At 43.7% G+C, this 23,837-nt stretch overlaps 1 protein-coding gene across 1 annotated transcript; it reads right to left on the bottom strand.

Moving 5' to 3' along the window:
- Window positions 1-7,814: 7,814 nt before the first annotated feature.
- On the bottom strand, window positions 7,815-8,273 carry BJ212DRAFT_1304891 (uncharacterized protein; the record flags this gene model as incomplete). Its single annotated transcript, XM_041333688.1, has 2 exons — window positions 7,815-7,868; window positions 7,899-8,273. The coding sequence occupies 2 exons, from the start codon at window positions 8,271-8,273 to the stop codon at window positions 7,815-7,817; spliced, it is 429 nt and encodes a 142-aa protein (XP_041186231.1).
- Between the last annotated feature and the right edge of the window lie 15,564 nt (window positions 8,274-23,837).

Here is a 23,837-nt window from a genome sequence, read left to right as displayed (position 1 = left end):
CATATTAAACCAAAATTAATTATTTGGGGTCAGATGAAAGGAAGTAGGCTTGGAAAAGGACAGGATAGGGCCTAAATAATAGGCTAGCAGGAGAGAAGAGGGTATTTTTGTTCACTACAGGCTCCATACCAGATTTCCTCAGGTAATGATGTGTTGTCTGAGAGGACATAGACTGGTTCCTGATGTCCTGAAGTACTCTTATCACTTGAGTGGCATTTCCAGCCTTGTCTGTACTGATTAACCATATAGCATGCTGAACATTGGGGGAGAAAAGGACAGAAGGACAACCACCAGAGGACTTTTGAAGGTCAGAATGAGGTTTAGAGTGAATTCTGATAATGGTACTATGGTGTACACTAGTAGCATGTGAGATCTCCCTTGTAAATTGGTTAAAATTAAGGTGAAAAAGGATTTGGTTGCTTTTGTTAGCAGAGAGGACTTTCATGATGATGAATGTTGAGAAAGTTCAACATTTGGCTTTGTTTATATCATGGTGACCCTTTTACATGCCACATGACATTGTAGGACATACTAAATAACATAACTGATGTCTATTGATAGCATTTTGATATTTAAAAATATCAGCAACAAAACCATTGCAATGCATACCATGTAGTAAATTGCTTATATCCTTTTAAGGAAATGTTTTCACATCTCCAATGTAGTACAACTATTGTAGCCTGGATGCAGGGCTACAATATTGCTCTCATCCGCATTTTCATAGCTGCCATCCCTGTGATGATATAGCCAAAGTAATCAATCTCACACAAACATTGCAATAGTTTTGTTGCTTACTGTATGTAGTCAGTTGGTACAGTATTGATAGGAGGAGGAGGAGGAGGAAAGAGTGCTTTGGCTATTAGGATGCTTTTTCTGTGTTGGTAGAGGCTTCAGTGGTAGTGCCATCAGCATTGACCTTGGTGAGGGTTGGAATGCATGACTTTCCCACATCACTTGGGGCTGGGGTAAGGTACCAGTTTGCTGTCCATAGGTCATTGCCTTCCATGTTCTCTAACCATTTGATCCAGTGCTGCTTCTTCATGTTGGTGATTTCTTGGGCATATTGGCATCTCATTGTCTTGAGTTCATTGTGGCATGGGTGGTTCAGGATGGCTTGCATTTGATATGCTTGATGGCTTAGGTGATTGACATTGTGGTGACAGTTGGAGAGGTCTTTGGTCCACCAGCATTTGGAATGGGGGCTGGGTTTGGAGTAGGGTATGCATGTGTTAATTGTATCTGTGATGGCCTTGGCCAATCCCTCCACTGAAGTCTGAAATTCTTTGTTAGATGCTAGGGGTAGTGTGGGATAGGGAGAGAGGAGGTTCTTAAGCTTGTCATTGGAGTCTTCCCAGTCTACTTCGTGCCAGTTGCATCAGGGTGTTTTGTCCATCTTCGGCATTGTGAGCTCTAGTATAGTGATTATAGGGATGTGGTCAGTGCATGGGCCTCTTTGGGAGGGGTTTGTTGCACATTCTATAAGAGCTTCATTGGTGTGTTTTGTGCCAAAGACATTATCTGGTCTTGTCCAGTTTTTCATGCTCGAGGATTAGAGGGTGGGGGTGCCTAGAGGGAGGAGTTGGATCATTTCAAAGTCAGTGATTAGGTCTATTAAGGGTTAGGTGTGTCTATAGTTGAATAGGTATTGGTTTCTGGTTTCTTCCCAGAGGGGGTAGTGGCGGTTGAAGTCGCCTAGACATAGAATGTGGTTATTGAAGGTGGAGTGTATCATTGCTATATTACATGTCAGGTATTTGGTTAATGTATTGAGCATGTCTTGTTTTTTGCAGTTGTTGTATATGTTCAGGATGGTACAAGTTCTGTATGGTCCAGATAGTTGTACAATAGTGACATCAGATGAGGGAAAGGGTATCTGTCTCCAATGATTAGTATCTAGGGACTTGTTTACAAATATACATGTGCAGGTTTTAGATTGGGGGTGTGTGTGGTGGTGGGTTAGATAGAGGACATCCCATCTATGGTTGGCTCAGGTATTATGGAGGAAGCTAATGTGGGGTTCTTGGAGGGTGACAATGTTGAATTCTGACAGTTTATGGCTGTTCAACAGTGATTCTTGTGCAGCAAGGGATGTATTAAGGTTTTGCTGCCAAATCTTTAGTCTAACAGGATGGTTTTCATGTTCATTAGACATTAAGGTTGGGGACAGAGGTTCCACTGTCAGATTCTAGTTCATCATTTTGAAGAAGGGAGAAGAAATTAGAGTTTGAGGATAGGGAGGGTGATAGGATGGGATTTTGGGAGTGGAAGTTGAGGGTCCTTTGTTTGAGGGTCCTGGGATTTTGTGTTCTGGTGTATAGGCTTTGTGGTGGTGGGAGTTGGGGTGATCTGGGTCATTGAGGTTTGGGTTTTGTTGGTTGTATGACTAGTGTCCAGTCCATATCCATTGGGAAATATGGCATCCTGTTCTCAGGGCATTTTTTGTCAAGTTCTTCACAGCATTGCTTGAAGATTGGGCATGAGCAGCTCCAGCTTGCATGGTTTTGGGTTTTGCAGTTAATGCAGCATTCCATTCAGTATGCATTGCATGTGGTTGTGTAGTGGGATCCTCCACAGGTTGCACATGTGTCTACCAGTGTTTTGCAATTGCATGCAATGTGTCCAAATTTCTGACACTTGGCATAGCGGATGGGCTCTTTCTTATCTTTGTGCACTGTAATATGTTCATTAGCAATGCATATGCCTTCTTGAAGAATGAAATTGGCCATGTGTGTGTCTCTAAGATGAATCATTGCGAATGCTTTCCTTTGCTCATTGGATTGACATTGGGGTGGTTTGATCCAATGTGTTACAAACTCAGATAGAGCATCGTTCCAATAAAGGAATCAAGGATCAAGGTTGATCAAGGACTAAACCTTATCGAGTCAATGCCTCCCTCAGGAGTGATCATCTAGACTCCCGCAGGATCTAGAGTTCAAATGTGTCATATCCCATATGCCAGACATAGATCCCATCATATTCCCACGCTTTCCGGACCTGTTTCCGGACCCCATATCCAACTCATTCCTAGATCCCCTATCCTATCCACCCTATGCACATTCTGTCCAGCAAGACATCTGGACTTTACCTCCTCTTGGATTCCGGACTACATCCACCACCTCACATATCTCAGTCCTGTTTCTGCCCTGCCTTCTGGATCCCCAGATCTCTGGACCTCCGGATATTAACTGTACTATCTCCAGACCTATTCCCACCCTCTGTCCAAGATCCTGCGCCTATCCCCATTTAGGCATCTCCACCTTTCTGGTTCTCGGTTATCTCTGTTTCCGTCTTGCTGATTGATCCTTGTACTAGTTTCATCTCCGAGTTCATTTACTTATGTTCCATCTTACTTACCAATATGTTTCCGCATGCTCATACATAGCCTTACTCCTTTGCTTACTGATCCTCTCAGATAGTCTCTAGTATATAACCCCTGTACAACTACAGTAGAGTCCTCAGTCTGAATACCACCTTAGATCTGCCCAATCATCTTCTGGACTTCAGTCCGTCTGAGTCTTGTCCTTTTCCGTAAGGCCTAGGGAAGGATTCCCTAAGCCGGAATTCTGGACCTTCAGATTTGTCCCCTATGTCTCTGTCCCAAGTCTAGGGATTGCTTCCCTAGGCTAGAGTCTTGCCTTTCTGGCACTTACCCTCTTTCCAGACTTAGGTCCACTTCCCGTCCCTCCAACTCTACCTTAGGGTAGTCTACCTCCGTTTGCTTCTACATTGGACGAAGTCTGATGTAGCCCCTATTCCTTCTGGACCTCTGGACCTCCTGTCCTCTGTACCTCTGGATGTCCTGGTATCCTGTCCTTCAGACATTCCGCCCTCTGTACCTTCAGACATTCTGTCCTCCATACCTCCAGACATCCTGTCCTCCATACTCTGGACCTCCTATCTGTCCATCCTGTTTTCCTGTAGAAGTATTACCTTGCAGTGGGAACTCTCCTGAGCATTTCCTGCATCCCTCCAGAACTCTCCTGCGCTCCTCTGGACGTTTCCTGCACTCCTCCGGAAGACCTCCCACACTCTCCACCAGAGTAGCCAGCCTCTGGAAGTCCTCCAGACTTCATCGGACCATCATCAGACTTCCTCTGAAATGAAGGGCACATACTTGGGTAAGGGGCACAGCATACAAGCTGAGGCCAAGCCCCTCTGAGTCAGTCTCTCTCTCCTTTGAGCATGGTTCTTGTCAAAATGGGATAATGGCTAGCCTCCTTCCCAAGGAGCTAGAGTTCAAGGATGAAAGAGAACCGAGTAGATTCAAGTTAGAGAAAATACAAGTGGTAACTAGGGTTTATATACATAAGGGGATCATGCACAGACCAGGCTGGGCAAAGGGGTAACAACTACTGAGAAGGGAAGGTTCATGGGAAAACAAGGTATGAGTCAAAGATAAGGGAGACCATGAGGAAACAGCACAGTGAGAAGGAAGTGTTAGAAGTACAGCCATATAGGAGTCCGCAGTGATGATGAGAAAAAGAGTGGGGCACTGTAACACAATGCATGGAGGCTGTGGTTTCATCTGGGAGGCTGTTGTTCTTTTTGATTCTGTATAATAGGTCAACATTGCTGAGGGGAAGGTTGATGGGTGTTACGAACTAGGATAGTTATAATGACAGCAACTCGATAAGAGTTACAGCTGAAGTTATGTTTCTAAACCTTGCAAATACAAGGGTCTTTAAGACAAGACAAAGAGAGTGTCTCTGTCTTGAATATCGGTTCAGACAACTTAAGATTGGAGGTCTTAAGTGAAGGAATATTCTGGTGAAAACCTAGTAGATTAAAGTAAAGAACTACTATGTACATTGTTGACTATATATAAGATGTAACTGACTTAAGGGCAGGTACATCAGTAATGAGTCAGAGATAAGAGACAAGTCATCTAACGACGGCTATGGCAATTGCAATGTAATACAAATATAGAAGACGGATCTAATGATGGCATGGCACCATGCAGTCATGATGTAATACAAGTATAAGGAGAAAGAAATGAATAGGGGCACATGTGACTGTAACAATGGGTAGGTATTGACCAACTATGGGAAAGGTTTGTTCTTGGATACAAGTCATTGGGCCTAGTTGTTCCATTAGTAGAGTTTTGCCTTCTGTTCCTTGTAGCCATTTGGCTAAGAGTTCATTGTTGAATTCAATTATCAATCCCCTGTTGTGGAGGGGGAGGACCATTTTGACTTCACCAGGTGGGGTGTCTTGTCATTTGATGAATGCAAGGACAGCTGAGATTTTCTCAGTGATGTCTGAGCAGGATGTGTTGGGAGGGAAGATTTGGTTGCCAGGGGTTGAGTCCAGTATAATTTGCCTTTCATGTGCTGCTGCCCTGGCTAGCACTTGGTCCACCATGGGGGGGAGATTGGTTGCTGCAATTGCACTATAGGATTGCTGGCTGGCCATTGTTTGAGGAGTGGGGTTGGATAGGGTCTTGGTCATTAAGTCCTCGATTTTGGTCTGGAGTGAATTGACAGTGGGAGTGAGTATTTTGATTGTGTCTTTGACATCCACAATGCTACTGTACACTCCATCTGCTACTTCTTCTACTCTCTTGATCATGGCTTGTATGACTGTTTGGTCTGGGTCCTTCTCTGTTATGGTGCCAATGATTTTCTCCAGGCATGTGATGGGTCCTTCTAGTTTTGTGGATATGCTGTTGGATATGAGATTAATTTTATGGTCATGGTCAGATTTAATTAAGAGAACAGCTATGGCTCTGATGACATCTATGTGCATGGACAATAGAGAGTGAGCTTGGACAGTGAAGTCAAGGAGAGCAGTGGTTATGGATTCCACTGTGATCTCTGTAGCTGGGGTTATGAAGAGCTTTCTTTCCAGTTCCACACATGCCATTTACTCGTCTTTAACATTGGATTGGTTTGCTGGGTCATTTATTAGGTGAGGAATTGATCTATTGGAGAGACGGAAGTTGTTTGCATGGCATTTGGGTCTGGTGGACTTCAAGCCTTGGGGTTCATTTGGTTCTTCTGTTGACATTTCTAAGGGATGATGTTAGTTTTTAGCAGTATTTAGGGTGTTGTTTGGAACTGGAAGGTTGCCATTGGGTGCAGTGTTGACTGGGAGTTTTTTGGGGTCCTAGTCAGGGTGCCACTCAGTACAGAGCTAAGAGGTGATTCCATACCTTACCTTGACTATTGTATGTCTGTTGTCACCCTTATTAACTTTGCTTCCCTTGCTTATGTATCTCTTGACTCTTGACTGTTCTTCTGTCACTTTGCCTGCTATGCAATGTGTTTCCTTCATGGCACACCATGGCTTCATGTCATATCTGCATATCTGGATCTCAGATCCAATCCACATCTTATCTCTGATCCTATCCACATCTTATCCCCCTCCAACATCTCATCATCCAATCTGCCCACTTGTCCGGTCCAGTCCACAATTCATCTGAATCCACAACCAGCACTTGTCTCCTTTTGGTAATCCCCTAACTTTGGTATTTCAATTATCTGTATATCTGTCCTGCTCACTGATCTGTTACCTATGCTTCATTTCCATTTCATTATTTGTGATCTGTTTCTACATATGATATATGGAGGTATTGAGTTGACACACACTTGTAGAAATCAGTCCATGTACTGCGCATCTAGAGCCATATCTAGATGTGGCTCAATGGAGTCTCTCATATCATATCTATGATCTGATGTGATGCATCTGGAGCTGACTCTAGATGCAGGTGGTATGAGAGATATTTACAGACATGATATTAAAAGTCAAATGCAACCAAACCACATGCATGATGACTGACAATGAGCTGGGATGTTATCCTACAATATTAACCAATGCACACAACAGTACCATCATCAAACTTCATCTCATTTGGAGGCAACACTGGACATGACTTGTCACCATTCTGATTGCCACAGTGTCATATGCCATTCTGGACTCTCAACTCTAAATCTGCTTCTCCGGATATCCGGATCTGAGATCCGGATCTCAAATGATCTGATCTATCTTTATCTCCCTTCCGGAATCCAAACCCTATATCAGCACCCAACCCCATTTAGACTGCCCCTGTCTCCGGACTCTGGTTAACCATGTTTCCCTTTTGATTATTGATCCGTTACATACATTTCATTTCTGGTGTTCATTATTTGTGATCTGTCCTACTTACTAATAGACTCTGCATATGCTTCATACATAGCCTTTATGTTTGCTGACTGATTCCTATATGATACCTACAGTATATAAACCTCCTGTAACTCTCAGAAATACTCCAGTTCGAATATCATCTTAGTTCCTGCTCATTCCTGTGTCCTCTGGACTCAAGATAAGTCTCATGTCATATTCTGAGTCTTAGGATTGCATCCTAGACTACATTTCTGACTCTACCTTAAGGGTAGTCCATCCTCTGTTAGTTTCTAGTCCGGACTTCATCTGGATTAGTCTTATCCGCTTGCCCAGGTAATATCCGGACATCTGTCGGATTTATCTCACATTTCAGATCCGGACGTCCATTATCTGCCCTAGTCAAATCCTGGAAACTCCAGACAACTGTTCTAGCCCTGGAAATTAAGGGCACATACTTGGGAAAAGGGCACAGTGTACAAGCTGAGGCCAAGCCCTTGTGATCTGACCCCCTTGAGCACATGACCTTAACACACAGCCAGGCTAATGAATGTGATGTCACCTTGCAGCTGGAGCTGCCATCTCATGTATCTCAATCTTGTCATCTGCTTCATCCATTGCTATGCTTGATGATGCTGCCCACTTTCCCAATGATGTGGAGGTGATGCCTAATGAGATGCATTTCAATATGAGTTTGTGAAGTGCAATCAAGTTCATCATGCACCTGGATTCACAGTGTAGGTATGAGTTGTCATCCCAAGAATCTGAGCCTGCACTGATCCAAAGAGGATCTGACTCACTTGATAGGGACCAAACTGTTGACCACAGAGCATTTTGATAATCTTCTGATGAAGTTTCCCAACCTCATTGCATGTTAGGATGTTCCAATCAATGTTGAGGGTTTCCCCTTTCCAGATGCATCCAGACCAAGTGCTAGCCAATCCCAAGCAGACAAGAAGGAGAGGACATATGCCTTTATTGCTGTGCTTCTTGGTCCATGCACTAGGGAAGGTCTTGGCTACTTTGAAATGATCATGGAGAGGACTGCTGCAATTGAAGACAGCCATGATGTACACAAGGACCATTGCCATGAACTGAGCTACAATCTTGCACCCTTTGTGGCTGGCATTAGAGGTCCATGGCATCTTATGAATGGCCTTAGTGAAAGCAAACATTGTGCAGTGACTCTCATGGTCTGGATGATCTTCAATGTCATAAAAGAGATCTGGAATTAATTTGCTGACATATACACCCACCAAGATGGCCAGCTGGTAAAGTGGTCAGGACATATCAAACTCAGCAAAGGCCCACTGATATGTCCTACAAATGATAGAGTCCTTGGACTCAGACTTGTCCAATGCAACAGAGTCCATTGAGAACTCATCAGGGGCCACAGTGTGAGAAAGAAAGTCTGGTAAATATTGCAGAGTGATAGAGCAAGCTGCCTAGGATGCACATAAATTGGTGGCCTGCACATGTTGCAAAGCTTCTGCTGTGCCATTTGTGACTTGAGAGGTGAGAGACTTTGCACTTGGAAGTTGAGCTGCTTTGCTGAGATTTATCCATGATTCAAAATGAGGTTTGCGATGGTGATGACCTCAACCTCCAGAGAGATGCCATAGAATATTATTGATATGAAGAGTATTGGCAGCGATAATGAAAGCATTTTGTAAAAAAAGATCAGCAGCACTTGGAGAATCATGTGGGACAAACTTTGACATATAGATTAAGGCCACTCAAAAGACCATGGGAGAGGAGGAGGTAGAGAGAAGGGGAGCTGCAACAGGGACCAGGTCTGTAGGGCATGACATGTTAACTAGGAACTTTGTGAAGTCACAGATGAAAAGCTTTTGCTGGGTAGGATTAGGGAGGCCTAAATTGTAGTCACCAGAATTACCAATGATGGAGTGGAGAAGATATTCAAAGGCTCTGTCGAGATAGCTTAGAGGGTGCTTGCAGGCCAACCATTTTTTAAGATTATGGCAGCATGTCCTGGCTTCGAGGCAGGCAGAATGGGTGTCTTGGTTGTCAAGATTAGCACAGACCTTAGTGATGGCAATGGAGACCAGTGTCTTGGTATTGGCAATGAATGATTGAAGAGTGACAACAGTGATGATGGTGTGGTGAAGATTCTGGTCATACTGCATGAATGCAGTGGGGGAAGGGTTGTTGACAGACAGCTGTATATGAAATTCAGCTTCATATACCTGTCATGTATAAAAATGAGGTCTATGAAATCCAAGACAGCAGGATGCACTTGTCTCAAAATGATCCAATCCATAGGTAAGGATCTGAGCTTGCTTTGAAGCTATGGCAGGCAGGTTGGAACAAGTGACAATGGGCCAATCAGCAGGACTGACTGAGACTGGTATTGTCATAGTGGCAATTAGACAGATAGTGTGTGACATGGTTGGCCAACCTTGCTGGAGAAGACTTCTGATCAGCCAGAAAGGTCTCATCAAGCTGGACAACAATACCTTGGCATTGCCAGTATGGGCATACACCAAGGCTCTCTTGAGCATCACACAGATCTTGATCATTTGAGGAGATGGCTTCTTGTTCAACTTCAGAAGGGGCTGCTAATGCTCCCATATGCATTTGAGGAGAGACATTATGCCAAATGTCATCCACTGATATATCTGTGGGAAGGCCTGTAGTAAAGCAAAGCAAAGGCAGTCAGCACAATGCAATGACATGTGCATCTAGAGTCAATTCCAGTTGCATAGCATAATCAAGATGATGGCCCCACAGAATCATGAAGCACATAAACAAAAGACACCCACATCTAGAGCCTACTCCAGTTGCACAGCATAATTGAGACAATACCCATAATACACCTGTGGGTGCATCTAGAGCTGGCTCTACATAAGAAGCAGTGCAATGCCCAATATGTATGTTTGCCATGTGTTGATCAAATGGACAAGAAGGAACTCACATGTGGCACAAACACAGCCAAGTGAGGATGCAAGGCATCACAGATGTAGGGATGAGACCATGCATGGATGAGTGGAATAATGACATCAAGATAAATTGACCTGGATGGGATGTACAGATTAAGAACAATGGGTGGGTGGAATAGAAGAGGATGCTCATAGAACACACATTCCATTTCTCTTCGCAGGATCCATTGATTCAAGCTGCAACATATAGATGTTTTCAAGACACAGATTGCAGGGCACATTCTTGAGTTTGATGGAATTATTATAACATTGATGGGGCAGCAAGATGCAACGGTTGTGCATGATGCCAGTATGAATGTGCTTGCCAGTGAAGGAATCAACTACTAGGCTATGGTACTACAAGGAATACCAAGTCAGAGTATATGTGTAGTCATCTCAGCTCTGCCTAGGCTGCTATACTTCGCACAGGAAAGTGCATTCAACCCAAGGGGAAGTGAGTGCAACACATCCACAGGTTGTGCGAAGCATGGGAAAGTTGTGCACTAATAGGTGAAAGTGCGCAAAGGGCTAGGAATGTGATGGGGACTAAGGGAAGATGATGGTTGATACTGATGAGTGTGAGAATGACAAATGCAATGAAGATGGAGTGTGATTGCCAATTGCTACTGACTATGACTCAAAAATGCATGCACTATGCTGAGGGATGCTCAGGGATACTAACTGGGAACTAAGTGGTAGCTAACTAAGTGATAAAAATGCGGATGCTAACATGCAAAAGCCAACTAAGCACATTCCCACGATACAGAGCTGACATGAGTAAGGTGTGAGAATGAAGAAGGTATATGTAAGTAAGGGTCCATGATGGAATATGGTGTCATGATAAGAATAAATGCAAAAATATACCAGTAGGACTTGCTGGACAATGGATGGATGCTCCTGGATGATGGGTGATGAAGCATGGGACATGTGCAAGAACGCATTGTGAGAGAGTAGTGCACATGTCACACAATGCATGGGAAGATCACATGTGTATAGGCTGAGTGGGGGAATGATATAGGGAATGATGCTGCAAGTTCATGCTGCAAACTGCATGCAGATACATCACAATATTGGGCTCTATGGGCATACAGAGGTGCGAGTCTCTACACTAGCACCCTGCACATAGCTTCCAGACAAAGCAGATGTGATATGTCCTTGTTGGACATTGTGGAGGCCAGCATTAGGTTGAACCTGATGAGATATCTCATTGTAGAACTGGCAGCCAGTAGTGATGATAGCAGGAGGAATCAGCTTGCCATTGTCAGGCACCACATTGATGATCCCATCATCATCATCATCATTGCCATTGTTCACTCTATTTGTGTGTGGTCGACCACATGTTACATTGGCTTGAACTTTTTAAGGAATGTCTTGAAGTGAGGGAGAATGGAATCTGACTGAAGATGGCTGTACTTCTGCATGAAGGCTTGAGGATATACTTTGATCTTGGCATCCTGCTCTTCATCAATATCAAGGATGTCCAGATCCAAATCCAAGTGCTCATCATGAGTGACATATTAAGGGAACAGTTGAGGAATTGTCTCCAGATTTATGAGAAGACTGCATTTGGGACCATCAATGAGGCCCCTGCCATTGAGATGAGGGATGCAACGACCTTCCTCATCATAGATATTGGCTTCTTTCTGTGTTTCAGGTTCATGGAGTGGGAGAGAATGAAGGTCATCTAGGCGTCTGATGTTAGGGTCAGGGGGGCTGTATATGACATCATGAATGGAGAGGATGTCATTGACAGGAACCTCGACCCAGTCTCTGACAATCATACAACTGTGTGGAATAAAAATCATCATGTAAGGAGGGAGGTCAGCAAGTGTCCAGGCAAGACAGAAGAGAGAGACAGGATGTATGATATGTGAGTTGCAACTGCCATGGATAGGTAACAAATGTTGGTATAATCATGTTCATGGTTCCAATTTCAAGCCTCTACACAAAGAGCATGTTGATTGGTACTTGCTATTGGCTAGTTCTGCCCATAATGACATGCAACAGACAGAGGGATGTGCTGCTGAAGCCAACCATCCTTCAACCAGGATGAGGGTACATTGGTAACAAAATCATCATATTGAATTTTCATCATTCAGTTCAACATCAAGACATCCTGCAAGCATAAGGTGATGGTGTGCTGGTCACTAATATGTATAGAAGGATGTCAGTGAAGGCCATTATCAATGAGATAATATACTGCCACAACCAGGGTTGATTCTGAATGTGGTACAGAAGAAAGGAGAATATAACATATATGTACAGCATGTTAGTCGTATCTTCAATTTTCCAGTCATGGAACTCAGAGTGAGGTCCATATGGGTGCATGACATGGACAGCCATGGATGGAATCTGGCTCAGAAGGCAGGCAAGAAACATGACACCCATGCAATAGTGAACAGAGGTCAAATGAGTATTACCATGCTTCTCATTCAGAAGAGAAGTGTCATTGGCAATGTCAATATCTTTAATATTGGTAACAGGGCTAAAGCCCAACCACAGCTCAGTCAACTGACCATCGCTGATGGCCATCATTGAGCCTGTTGGATCAAAGCCAAGTTTTCCAAACTTGGGACAGAACTGACAAGATTGAAGACACAGGTTCAGTGTCAAGAAAAAGTTATGGTTGGCAAGGGTCTTGGGGAGAAAGGCATGCAGGCCAATCTGGCCAAAGACAACAAGAATAAAGTCCAGGAAGTGCTTAGAACCTTGCCATAAGAGAGTGGGATTATCGCTATGCAACTTGAGATCTGTGTCAAAAACCAGGCTAACATGACAATGAAGAAGCTTTATGGCAGAGGAGCAATCATTGACACAAAACATCCTTTCCAGATTGGAAAGGTTAAGGGTGGTGATGGGTGTTTGCTCCCAGGTAGGGCCATCACTCTGGGTGCCCTCTTGGTGCAAGAATAAACCATCAAATATTGCTTCTTGGGTGACTGCATTGTTGTCATTGACCTCCTGCAGGACAGGAACATCATCAAGGTTGAATAGACTGGTGGCAGTAGTGTCTTGATTGATTTCATTGTCCAAGTTGAAATTGTTGTTAGACCTGATGGAGGAATGTTCAGAAACCATGATTAATGAGCAACACATGACAGAGAAAGCTTACAAAAAAGTATACTCAGAGTTTGATTCCATCAAGAGATGTGAAAATTAGGGCAAGGACAAGCTTCAGAATTGTGTGGACCAAAGCACATATTATACTTTAAAGCTAGAATCAGGGTCAGCAGTCTTTAATTTGAATTTTGAATATGTCTTTATGGAGTGAGACAGGACACATTAATTAATGACTTGCAGGGATTCCAAATACTTGGCAAAATGTCCAGTGCCAAAAAAACAGATCAGGGGAAGCGAGAAATGACTGGCACAAGATGGGAGGCTGAGTATTGAAGAAAAATGACAAAGAGTCAATAGATGTTAGAAGGAATGCATGTTAGCATTGTTGCAGATGTCCCTAACCTATTCACTCAGAAACCAAGACATATTGACATGTGTTGGGTGTCATATCCTGTATGCCAGACATAGATCCCATCATATTCCCACGCTTTCCGGACCTATTTCTGGACCGCATATCCGACTCATTCCCAGATCCTCTTCCACTGTGTGCTCCACACCTTAGCAGGATTAGCTCTGCTATGGAATTACCCCTGAGCTCTGGACTTCCAGATCCTCACTACTAACCTGATATGTACACCCCTATCCTGTCCATTATATGCACATTCCATCCAGCAAGACATCCAGACTTTACCTCCTCTCAGATTCTGAACTACATCCACCACCTCACATATCTCAGTCCTGTTTCTGCCCTGCCTTCCGGATCCCCAGATCTCTGGACCTCTGGATATTAACTGTACTATCTCCAGACCATTCCCACCCTCCATCCAAGATCCTGTGCCTATCCCCATTTAGGCATCTCTGCCTTTCTGGTTCTCAGTTATCTCTGTTTCTGTCTTGCTGATTGATCCTTGTATGAGTCTTCATCTCCAAGTTCATTTACTTATGTTCCATCTTACTTACCAATGTGTTTCCACATGCTTGTACATAGCCTTACTCTGTTGCTTACTGATCCTCTCAGATATCCTCTAGTATATAACCCCTGTACAACTCCTGTAGAGTCCTTAGTCTGAATATCATCTTAGATCTGTCCTCATCACCTTAGATCTGCCCAATCATCTTCTGGACTTCAGTCTGTCTGAGTCTCATCCTTTTCCATAAGGCCTAGGGATGGATTCCCTAGGCTGGAATTCCAGACCTTTGGATTTGTCCCCTATGTCTCTGTCCCAAGTCTAGGGATTGCTTCCCTAGACTGGAGTCTTGCCTTTCCAGCACTTATCCTCTCTCTAGACTTTGGTCCACTTCCTGTCTCTCTGACTCTACCTAAGGGTAGTCTACCTCTATTTGCTTCTACATCAGATGAAGTCTGATGTAGCCCCTATTCCTTCTAGACCTCTGGACCTCCTGTCCTTCAGACATTCTGCCCTCCATACCTTCAGATGTCCCATCCTCCTAACCCTTGGACATCCTGCCCTCCATACCTCCAGACATCTTGTCCTCCAGACCTACAGTCCTCCTGTCCTCCATACCTCTGGACCTCCTACCCTTCCATCCTGTTTCCTGTAGAAGTATTACCTTACAGTGGGAACTCTCCTGAGCACTTCCTGCATTCCTCTGGAACTCTCCCACACTCCTCCAGAAGTCCTCCGGACTTCATTGGACCATCATCAGACTTCCTCTGAAATGAAGGGCACATACTCAGGTAAGGGGCACAGCATATGAGCTGAGGCCAAGCCCCTCTTAGTCAGTCTCTCTCTTCCTCAAGTATGGTTCTTAACATTGGGTCTCTAAGTCAAGGATAATAAGGTATATGAATTATCCTTGACTTAGAGACCTGACACATGTCAATATGTCTCAATTTCTGAGAACCTTGCACAATCAATACACAAACATAATAATCAATTCAATCACTACTACGCATGCAATCAGCATACTAAATGACACATTTGGTTGAAAAAACAACAAGAGAGACAAAGTTTGATACATGATGACAAAGCACAAAGAAAAAAACAACAGCAACAATAACAACACGATCAAGAAGTCAAGGTCAATGTATGAAAAGTGACATGTAATAAAAATGAAGTTATGCTGTGAAATTACATGTCAGGAATGATGATGGAAATATTGTGATCATCAGCATTTGATGACTGAGCCTGGCTGGCAGAACATTTGTGTTTCTTCTTGGTTGGCGGGGATGTAAGCACTGAGGATGAATTGATTAATGAAGTGACATGAAGCAACAGTGTAAAGATACTCACTGGCATCCTGGTAAGAACATTTTGAAATCAAAGAACCCTCTGAGGGTGCGATGGATGATTTCACTGAGCCAGATTGGTGCAAAAGAGTAAGAGATTTGGATTTGGATTTGGAGCAGGGAGCAGCACAAGTGGAAGCTGGAGCAGCACAAGGGGTGGACTGATGTTTAGGGCATGCTAATTGAAATGAGAGGGTTAGGATCTCCACATACACATGCAAATGAGAATGAGTACCCTTACCACTGCAACACCTGCCATCAAGAGCATTGAGCTCCACTACTAACTCCATGTCCTTGACAAGTGTTGGAATGGGCTATGCCCAAAGACTCTGCTATTGAATGACAACAAAGACCTGCTCTCTACTACTGCTTCCAACTACTCTAACAGTGCTTCCCTCAGCTAAACCTGGCTCAAACACTGCTGAACCTCCTTCTGCTCTCACCCTCTGCCTAGGGGTCCCCTACTCCATGTGCTCCCCTTTAAAAATGGTGGTGTCCTCATTGCCCTCACTCATTGTCCTCACTCTCTACTTCATTCTCTTCATTCTCTTCTTCATCTTTGTTTCCTTCTACTGTTTTTGTGTTTTCTTCATCATTCTGGTCTGGAAGGTTTCCTTTGTTCATTCCAGCCTCTACATTTCTTTGTTCCTCCACTAACTTTGTGCCCTCTCTTGAATAGAACACTCTCAAGCATCTTATGTGGAATTTGCCAGCTAGTGGCTCTCCTTGGGTCATTTCTAGATGATATGAGTTGTGCAGTCGCTCAGTTATGCGGTGTGGAGGAGACCATTTTGGCAAAAGCTTGCATCTCACTTTGAGTGTATTGTGCAGGCTACTGTGGATGAATTGAACCAATTGTCCTTCTGAAAATGTTACTTCCCTTGGTAAGTGTGCTAATACTCTCTTGTTGAATGCAGCTTTTCTTTGATGGCATGTTGTGCTGTTGCTTTGTAACCATCTAGATGTTGCTGTGTGATGTATGCCATATGAATGTTGGTATCTGATAATCTAATTGCTGAGGTACTGTTAGCAAGGTCTGTTCATGGAGTATTGATTACTTGGCCTAGGAGCAGTTCTTTCAGTGAGAACTTCAATGCTGGTAATATCCAGTGGTTCAGTGCTGTAACTGCCTCTTCCAAGTGTTTTGGCCATGTGCTTGGTAGCTTGTCCCAAGATATTGCTTCATAATTGTCTTCACCAAGATTTGGTGTGCATAACCTTTTAAGTACATGCAATAAAATCTTATTCATACCTTCTACTAGACCATTAATCTATGGTGAGTATGCTGCCATGATGTGAGTTTTGCAAGACCACTTAGCGCAATAATCTTTGACCTCTACATTGTTGAAGTGTCTTCCTCCATCACTCATGAAGGTTTCTGATGGTGTGAAGTTGTGGAATATCTGTGATAGGCTATTGATTGTCATGTGTGCTGTTCCTGCCATTTTGTACTTGAATACCCAAACATGCTGAGAGAATGTGTCTAGATAGACACCTAGGGTATGGTACCCTTGTGCTTTCAGGAGTGTCAAATGATTGCCAACTAACAGTTCAAATGGATGCCTGTGTGTGATTGGCTCTAGAAGTGAGTGCAAATGCTGTGATCTGAAGTTTTTGCACTTAGCGCAGTTTCCTATTGCTTCTGAGGTCATCATGTCAAGTTTGGCACTATAGATTTGGTCTGTTAGTGTGATTTTGATGGCATCTCTACCCCAGTGCCCTTTATTCTCATGCTGTTCTTGTGCCATTTGCTTTGCTTCTTCTTTTGTGATGCACTCTACCTTGCTGCAGGCTCATACCATTGTTCCTCCTCACAGTCACCACAATTTCCCTTCCTCAATCAGGTATTGCAATGCTCTGTGCATTGCACACTTGCAGTTGCATAGGGATTTTGTTGTGTCCACTCCTATTATTGACTCTACTACTTCTAGAAAGACTGGTTCATTAGCAAAATGTCTTTGGAGTTCACTTACTGGTTTTTGTTGGATCATTGACTCACATTGACTCAGTGAGTAGGACATCATTGACTAGTCCCAAACTTGTTTCCCAATCTTCACTGATGGTCCAGTTACTTCCATCCTCTAGTCCAACATCTCTTGGTTGACCTTCCCACTGTCAACTGAGTTTGTCTGTGATGTTGTTTAGTTTACCTGGTACATGTTGCACATCCACAATATGGTGCACTAGGATCCCATTCTTCCACCTCGCATGCACTGCATTGAGTTGGTCATTGATTAGGGTGTCTTGTAAGGCCTGGCAGTCTGTTTCTATCTCCATGGGGTATCCCCATATTGTGTCCGAGAATTTGTCAAGGCCAAACTTTAGAGCTGTGAACTCAAGGATGAAGGGTTTATACTTCTGCTCTGTTCTTGATGTGTGCTTCAATGCAAAGGCAATAGGTACAGTGGCTCAAAAAACTGTCCGCATGAGTCATGATTTTGTAAGCCTTGTATCTCCACCATATCTCCACCGATTCCCACGGTGTAGGGCTCAAATGAAAGCCCTGAAGCCATACTACAATGTGGTATAAGCATGTTTTTGAGGCATTTGTGAGTTCTCACACAATATCATAGATAGTGAAAAATGTCAAAACATGTGGACAGTTTTTTGAGCCACTGTAGTAGGTGTTCTACCCATTTGCCTGATGGTTTTTGCTGATGTACTCTTTGACTTAGTATGGCCATGAACCCTTCTTGGCATCCATCTGATGTTACTACAAAGTTCAATTCATCATATCTTGGCACCTGGAGGATGGGTCTTGATACTAATGCTGCTTTTAGATCTAAAAATGCTATTGTGTGGGCCTCTATCCAACATTCTTCAAGTTTGAAATCTCTCAGAATGCGATGGTATGTGGTCTTTGTATATGGAGTTTTGAGTGGTGCTGTTTTAATGAGGTCTCTTAGTGGTCCTTCTCATTTTGTGTAACTCTGCACTAGATCATGAAAGTGGCTTGTTAGCCCCAGGAAAGATTCTAAGTTGAGCATATCAGTGGGTTGTTTCCAATTTACAACGGCTGTGAGCTTCTCTAGGTCTGGTTGGATGCCTTGCAGCCCTACTGTCACCCCTGTGAATGTGGTTTCTGTCATGAACAGATGACACTTCATTGGCAATAGTGACAGTTTGTGTTCTCTGCATCACTGAAAGATTCTTTCTAGCTTTTTGAACATCTTCCTGAATGAGTCAGCTGCACATCCTCTATCATTGATGAAGAGCTCCATTGTTATATCTGTGAGTAGGTCATGTAGGTGAGTAGCTGTCATTTCACAAAAGGTTGATGGCACTCCTGTGAGGCCCATTGGCATTCTCTTGTACCAAAAGTACCCCTGTCCTTCTACATAGAAGGTGGTGTATGGCCTTGCTTCCTATAGGATTTCTACAGCATAGAATCCAGATGTGAAGTCAAATACTGAGATGTACTTGTATCCACTTAACCATTGTTTCTTGGCTCTGATATCCCCCTGTGGCATAGGTGTGATCACTATGTGATGGTTGACCTCATTGAAGTTCTGGCATATGCGTCACTTTTGTGGGCCTGATGGTATGCTCTGTGATGTTTCTGCTGGGACTTCTCTCTCTGGCAGTACAAACACTGGTGGTTGGTCATTCTGTGCGCATTGTTTGTTGACTTTATACCATAGCTCCTCTAAGGTGAGTCCTCCATGTTCATGTGCTTTCTGAGCTAAGACTGTTGTGATGATCATGTTCAGGCTGGCCTGCTAGGACTCCATTCTGCAATCCCCATCCAGTCTGCACATCTCCTACTCATCTCTGCATCTCTGATACATTGGACCCACTCAGAGATCCTGTGCACTCGTCCTACCATGTCCAGTCCAGTCCTGCTTAATCCCACTGGTGTATAGTCAGTTATTTCCCATTACTGATTGAGTAGACAGTGTTATTACATGGATTCCCACTGGCCACAGTACCTCATGGCTTTTTACCTACATATTATTGGACCCGTGTTTTTGCCACTGCTTTTGCCTATGGACTCTGGATTTTCATGTAGCTAGTTATATAGGGTTGGGTGACCAGAATTACAATCACCACTGAGTAGGAGGGAGAAATCCCCGATACTGGTCACCCCATACCTGTCCTTAGAGTTACCCTTGCAATATACCTGTTTACCCACTCTCCTTGACCCAACACAAGTGTTACTCATTCATCTGATGTTTCCTAGCATCTCCAAGCTAGTCCTGACACATTCCCTCCCTTTCCCTTACTCTCCCACCATCTCCACATCTCCACACCTGTGGACCCGATTTCCCATGCATTAGACTTCATTCCATACCTTTGGACTTGATCTCTGACCTTCGGACTTTTGACCCTTTGTGTAGTACTGATTATTGAACTTGACTAGAGAGCAGATCCCTCGGGTCAAATGTTCTTGCTTGCAAATGTAGCAGCTAGGCAGGACTAGTAGACATATATTGGCTAGGTATTCTAACAACTATCTAGCCAAGTTGTATTATCCACACCATGGTGGCACAGTATTTGACAGCCTCTGGGTGTGCTTTCTCAATGATACATACCTGTGGCTAGCATCTTGTCAATTTTCCTGTGTAGGAACTGTGTTTGTGGAGGTGTAAGGGCTCATTGATGGACATGTATGTAAGTTGAATGTGGTCCCTTCTGGGATATTCAAGTGATGTACCACTCCCAGAACTGGTATGACTTCTGACAATGAGCATGCAAAGATATCCACATATCTTGAGATGAGTTCTTTTACTTCCTCTCATTCTTCTGGGCTGAGGTCATTACCAATCTGTACTGCCTTCACTATGTATGCCACCCTTTTAGGATTCCTTGGGTCTTTGGTTCTTGTGAAGACCTCTGCGTCATTGTCTAGGAAGTTTGCTGGTATTGCTTTGCACATTGCTTTGACTTCATCTTCTGATATCTGTCCATCATCTGACAGAATGCATATTGGGATGGTATGCTCTTTGTGACTTCCATCTTTCTGGGTCTTATCTTTGGGTGCTTCCATTCTTGCTCTTTGATTGTAGATGATCATTGATGCTCCCTTTCCCATTATGTGGATCATATCTACATATCTCATACTCGTGTATGGCCTTGAACATTTGCAGCATTGGTTTTCCTAATAGGAATTCCCACCCTCTGCCACTGTTGAAGACCTTGAATTCTCCTTGTGCTTTGACCCCCACTATTGTGACTTCACCTTCTGATGTCCCTTTTGATGGGATTAGTGTGCCATTGGCCATTCTTAACTGCTTTGTTGACACTTTCCAGTCTCCCAAACAGTGTTTTATCTTATCAAATACCATTGCACACATTGCACTGACCATTGTGCCTTCATTGAAGAGTGCTTTGACCCATACAACCTCTCCTTGTGATCCTGTAAATGCAATGTGTTGCTGGAATGGTTGGCAGTTCTGCTAAGTTTCTCCTTTGTCCGTTGAATACAAATCAATAATGTCATATTGCTTATCAGATGGTTGTGTAGCAACATGGTTCATAGACTGAACATGTTCAACAGGGAAGGTATGTTGGTCCTTGTGTGTCTCTTCCTTGCACATGAGGACCAATTGTCCAGACGGTTGAGGTACTAAGTATTCTTGGGTCATTTGGCTATTCTCTACACCAACAACCTGTTCTCTTTTCCCTGGTCTATGGTCTCATCTATAATGAAGTTGATTTGTGGAGCTGAGTTCCTGTTGAACATGCCAAAGATCCACATGCAAGCACTGCACCACATACTCTTGTTCTTTGGCAATTGCGCATCTATTGGGAGGGGACACATTGGTCCAATATGCCCATGCATACCACATCTGAAACATTTGCCTGAGCATATTTGTGCTATTCCCGGCATCAATTGGAAAGGTGTTCTTTCCATGCGTCTAGCTCCTTCTCCCCATTTCACTGTCCAGCATCTCAGCTGCTCTCTATATGCTGCTTGTCTGTTGTCTGAATCTGTGTGGTGCTGCAGTTCATTAATGCAGGTGTGTAATGTGTTTTGTTCTTCTTGCATGAGTGGTTGTCCTCTAGGATGTTGATTGATTTGCCCTTAGTTAGCTGTAATGTATTGCACTGGCCTTCTTGTTATTTCTGCATCTACAGGTACATTTCCCATAGTTCTCTGGGATATCCTTACTTCTGGGTTTTGGGTGTTAGCTCCAATTGATGTTTGTTGCATTTGCAAGCATAGAACTTCAATGGGATCTTGTCTGCTCTCCAATTGTGCAATGTGTGCGTTCTGGGCTTTCTCTGCTTCCTTCCTCTCTTCCACCCTTCTCGCTTTCTCCTGCAAAGTGTTAATATTGATGTTTTTGATCTCATTTAGGAATGTGTCCCAGTCTATGGATGCTGCAGATGTTAGGTCCCCAAGGGCTCGTGGGAGTACTTCACAGACTGGCTGGATTAGAATGGGTACATTTTCTACTCCTGCATTCTTCACCAGCGTTTTTAACTTGTTGTGGAATTAGATATGTGCCCATGTTGTGATTCCTGCTACCGTGACTCATTCTCTGACCTCTTCCTCTTTAAATCACAGCTCTAGTAGGTCTTTCTGGTACTCCCTCTGTGTCATCCCCACAACAACTATTGCTGGCCACTTCATCAAGAATGCTGCTTTGGCTTGCACCCATATGGCTTTCTGTGATGCTGCTAGGCCCATCCACCATACATCTGCATCTGAACTTGCTGAAATGAACATGCCAAGCAGCAGGATTATTATCATTTCATCTGAGATATGATTAATAGTGATATACACTTTGATGCTTCATATAAAGTTAGCTGAGTTTTCATTGTTGCATCTGTGAAATAAGGGTGGGGAGTTAGCTGATGTTGCTGACATCATAGCTTTAGTTGCCTGTGCTTGTTTTGGTATGCTGGTGGGTTTTATACTAGGTCTCATTGGCACTACTGGTGGCTGCACTGATGGAACAGTTCAAGTGCTTGGTTCTCTAGATATGGTTGGCAAGATGCCTGTGGCCCACTGAAAGGCTGGGAGAAGTATTGTGTTTGGTCTTGGTGCATCTGGTGGTGACTCTTCATCGTCTTCTCTTAAATCTTTGCTAACTTCATGATCAAAGACTTCATGATCCTCCAGTTCTTCTTCATCTGGCATAAGTTGCTGTTCATTTGTCTCCAGTGTGTCAAGAGGCGACAAAGCTGATGAGGTGAACATGCTACTAGAGTTTTCAGTGTCTGAGGGAGACCTGGGTAGGAACTTGCCTCCTGGTCCCCTGGGTGGTAGGTTCTTTCTCTTAGGCAGTTTGGCTAGAGAGACTTGTTCATCATCAGTATCATTTCTCAGTTTGTGAATAAAAATGCTATGCTTTGTAATGTGTTCTCCTCATGTTTCTTGACTCTCTTGTACTTGACTGGTTGGGTCATCTGCTTGTGTATTCCATGAGGCTTCCGACTTCTCCATCTGGACTCTGGGCTTGAAGGGGAAAAACCAAATGTGAAGTTTGTTCAAGGCAAACTCGCACTGTTCACTAGTTAGAATGGGCTATGCCTGAAGACTCTGCTATTGAAGACCTGCTCTCTACTACTGCTTCTGACTGCTCTAACAGCACTCCCCTTGGCTAAACCTGGCTCAAACACTGCTAAACCTCCTTCTGCTCTCACCCTCTGCCTAGGGGTCCCCTACTCTAGTGTTGGCTGACCAGACATGTTCTTGTCACCAGAGTGCCCATCATCATCACCACCACTACCAGGTGAAGTAGGAGTAGATAAGGGGCTGCCTGCCTCCAGATCCATCAGGTCATGCAATATCATAGCTATATCAGCAGTTGACACCAGATGTGGTATTGTAGATGCTCCAATTGAGACCATGACCTATGCATGTGAGAATGGGTGGAGGAGTGTTAGCTGTGCATCTGGACTTGACTCTAGTTGCACACATGTACCTTGTTGAACAGATGGAACTTGAATGATGAGGCAACAAATGCATATGTGAGTATAACATTAAGAACAAGGCCAATACCAAGTGTCCATTACCTTGTGCTTGTTCATTGGGAGGGAACAGATCTATAAGTAAAGAAGGTGTGTAAGTTGTGCATCTGGAGTTGATTCTAGTTGTGGCATATGTACCCCTGGGATCAATGACATGTGCGACTGATATATGATAGTTGATTAGCCTCTGGATCTGGTGACAGGGCTATATGGGCACAATACTCACATTGAGGCAAATTGATGCTTGATGATGTGCAAGGGTTAGACTCAGCTGATGTGTCGATGATGGGATTTGGTTGGTCTATGTGAACATCATCATCAGGGTTAGAGGGTCTGTCTTCTTATGAAAGTGAGCCATTGTCATATTGATTCATTGAATACTTTACCTCCAACTTACTCAACTTCCATTGTGTCTTGCAGAACAGGCATTACTTTCTTGGCATGGTGTGGAACAGGAGTGGCTTTTTCTTGCCTTTTTGCAAGGACATTAGGGTCGCCTGAATGGGACCCTTGCTCTTGTCAGCAGTGGGTGCACCATCTTCAGCATCGTCCATCCTGTCATCAGTGAC

The sequence above is a fragment of the Suillus subaureus genome, assembly GCF_016647635.1.
Source record: "Suillus subaureus strain MN1 chromosome Unknown BJ212scaffold_82, whole genome shotgun sequence".
In the NCBI taxonomy this organism is placed as follows: Eukaryota; Fungi; Basidiomycota; class Agaricomycetes; order Boletales; family Suillaceae; genus Suillus; species Suillus subaureus.
The sequence above is the reverse complement of the archived record's forward strand: the minus strand, read 5'-3'. Positions and strand labels throughout refer to the sequence as shown.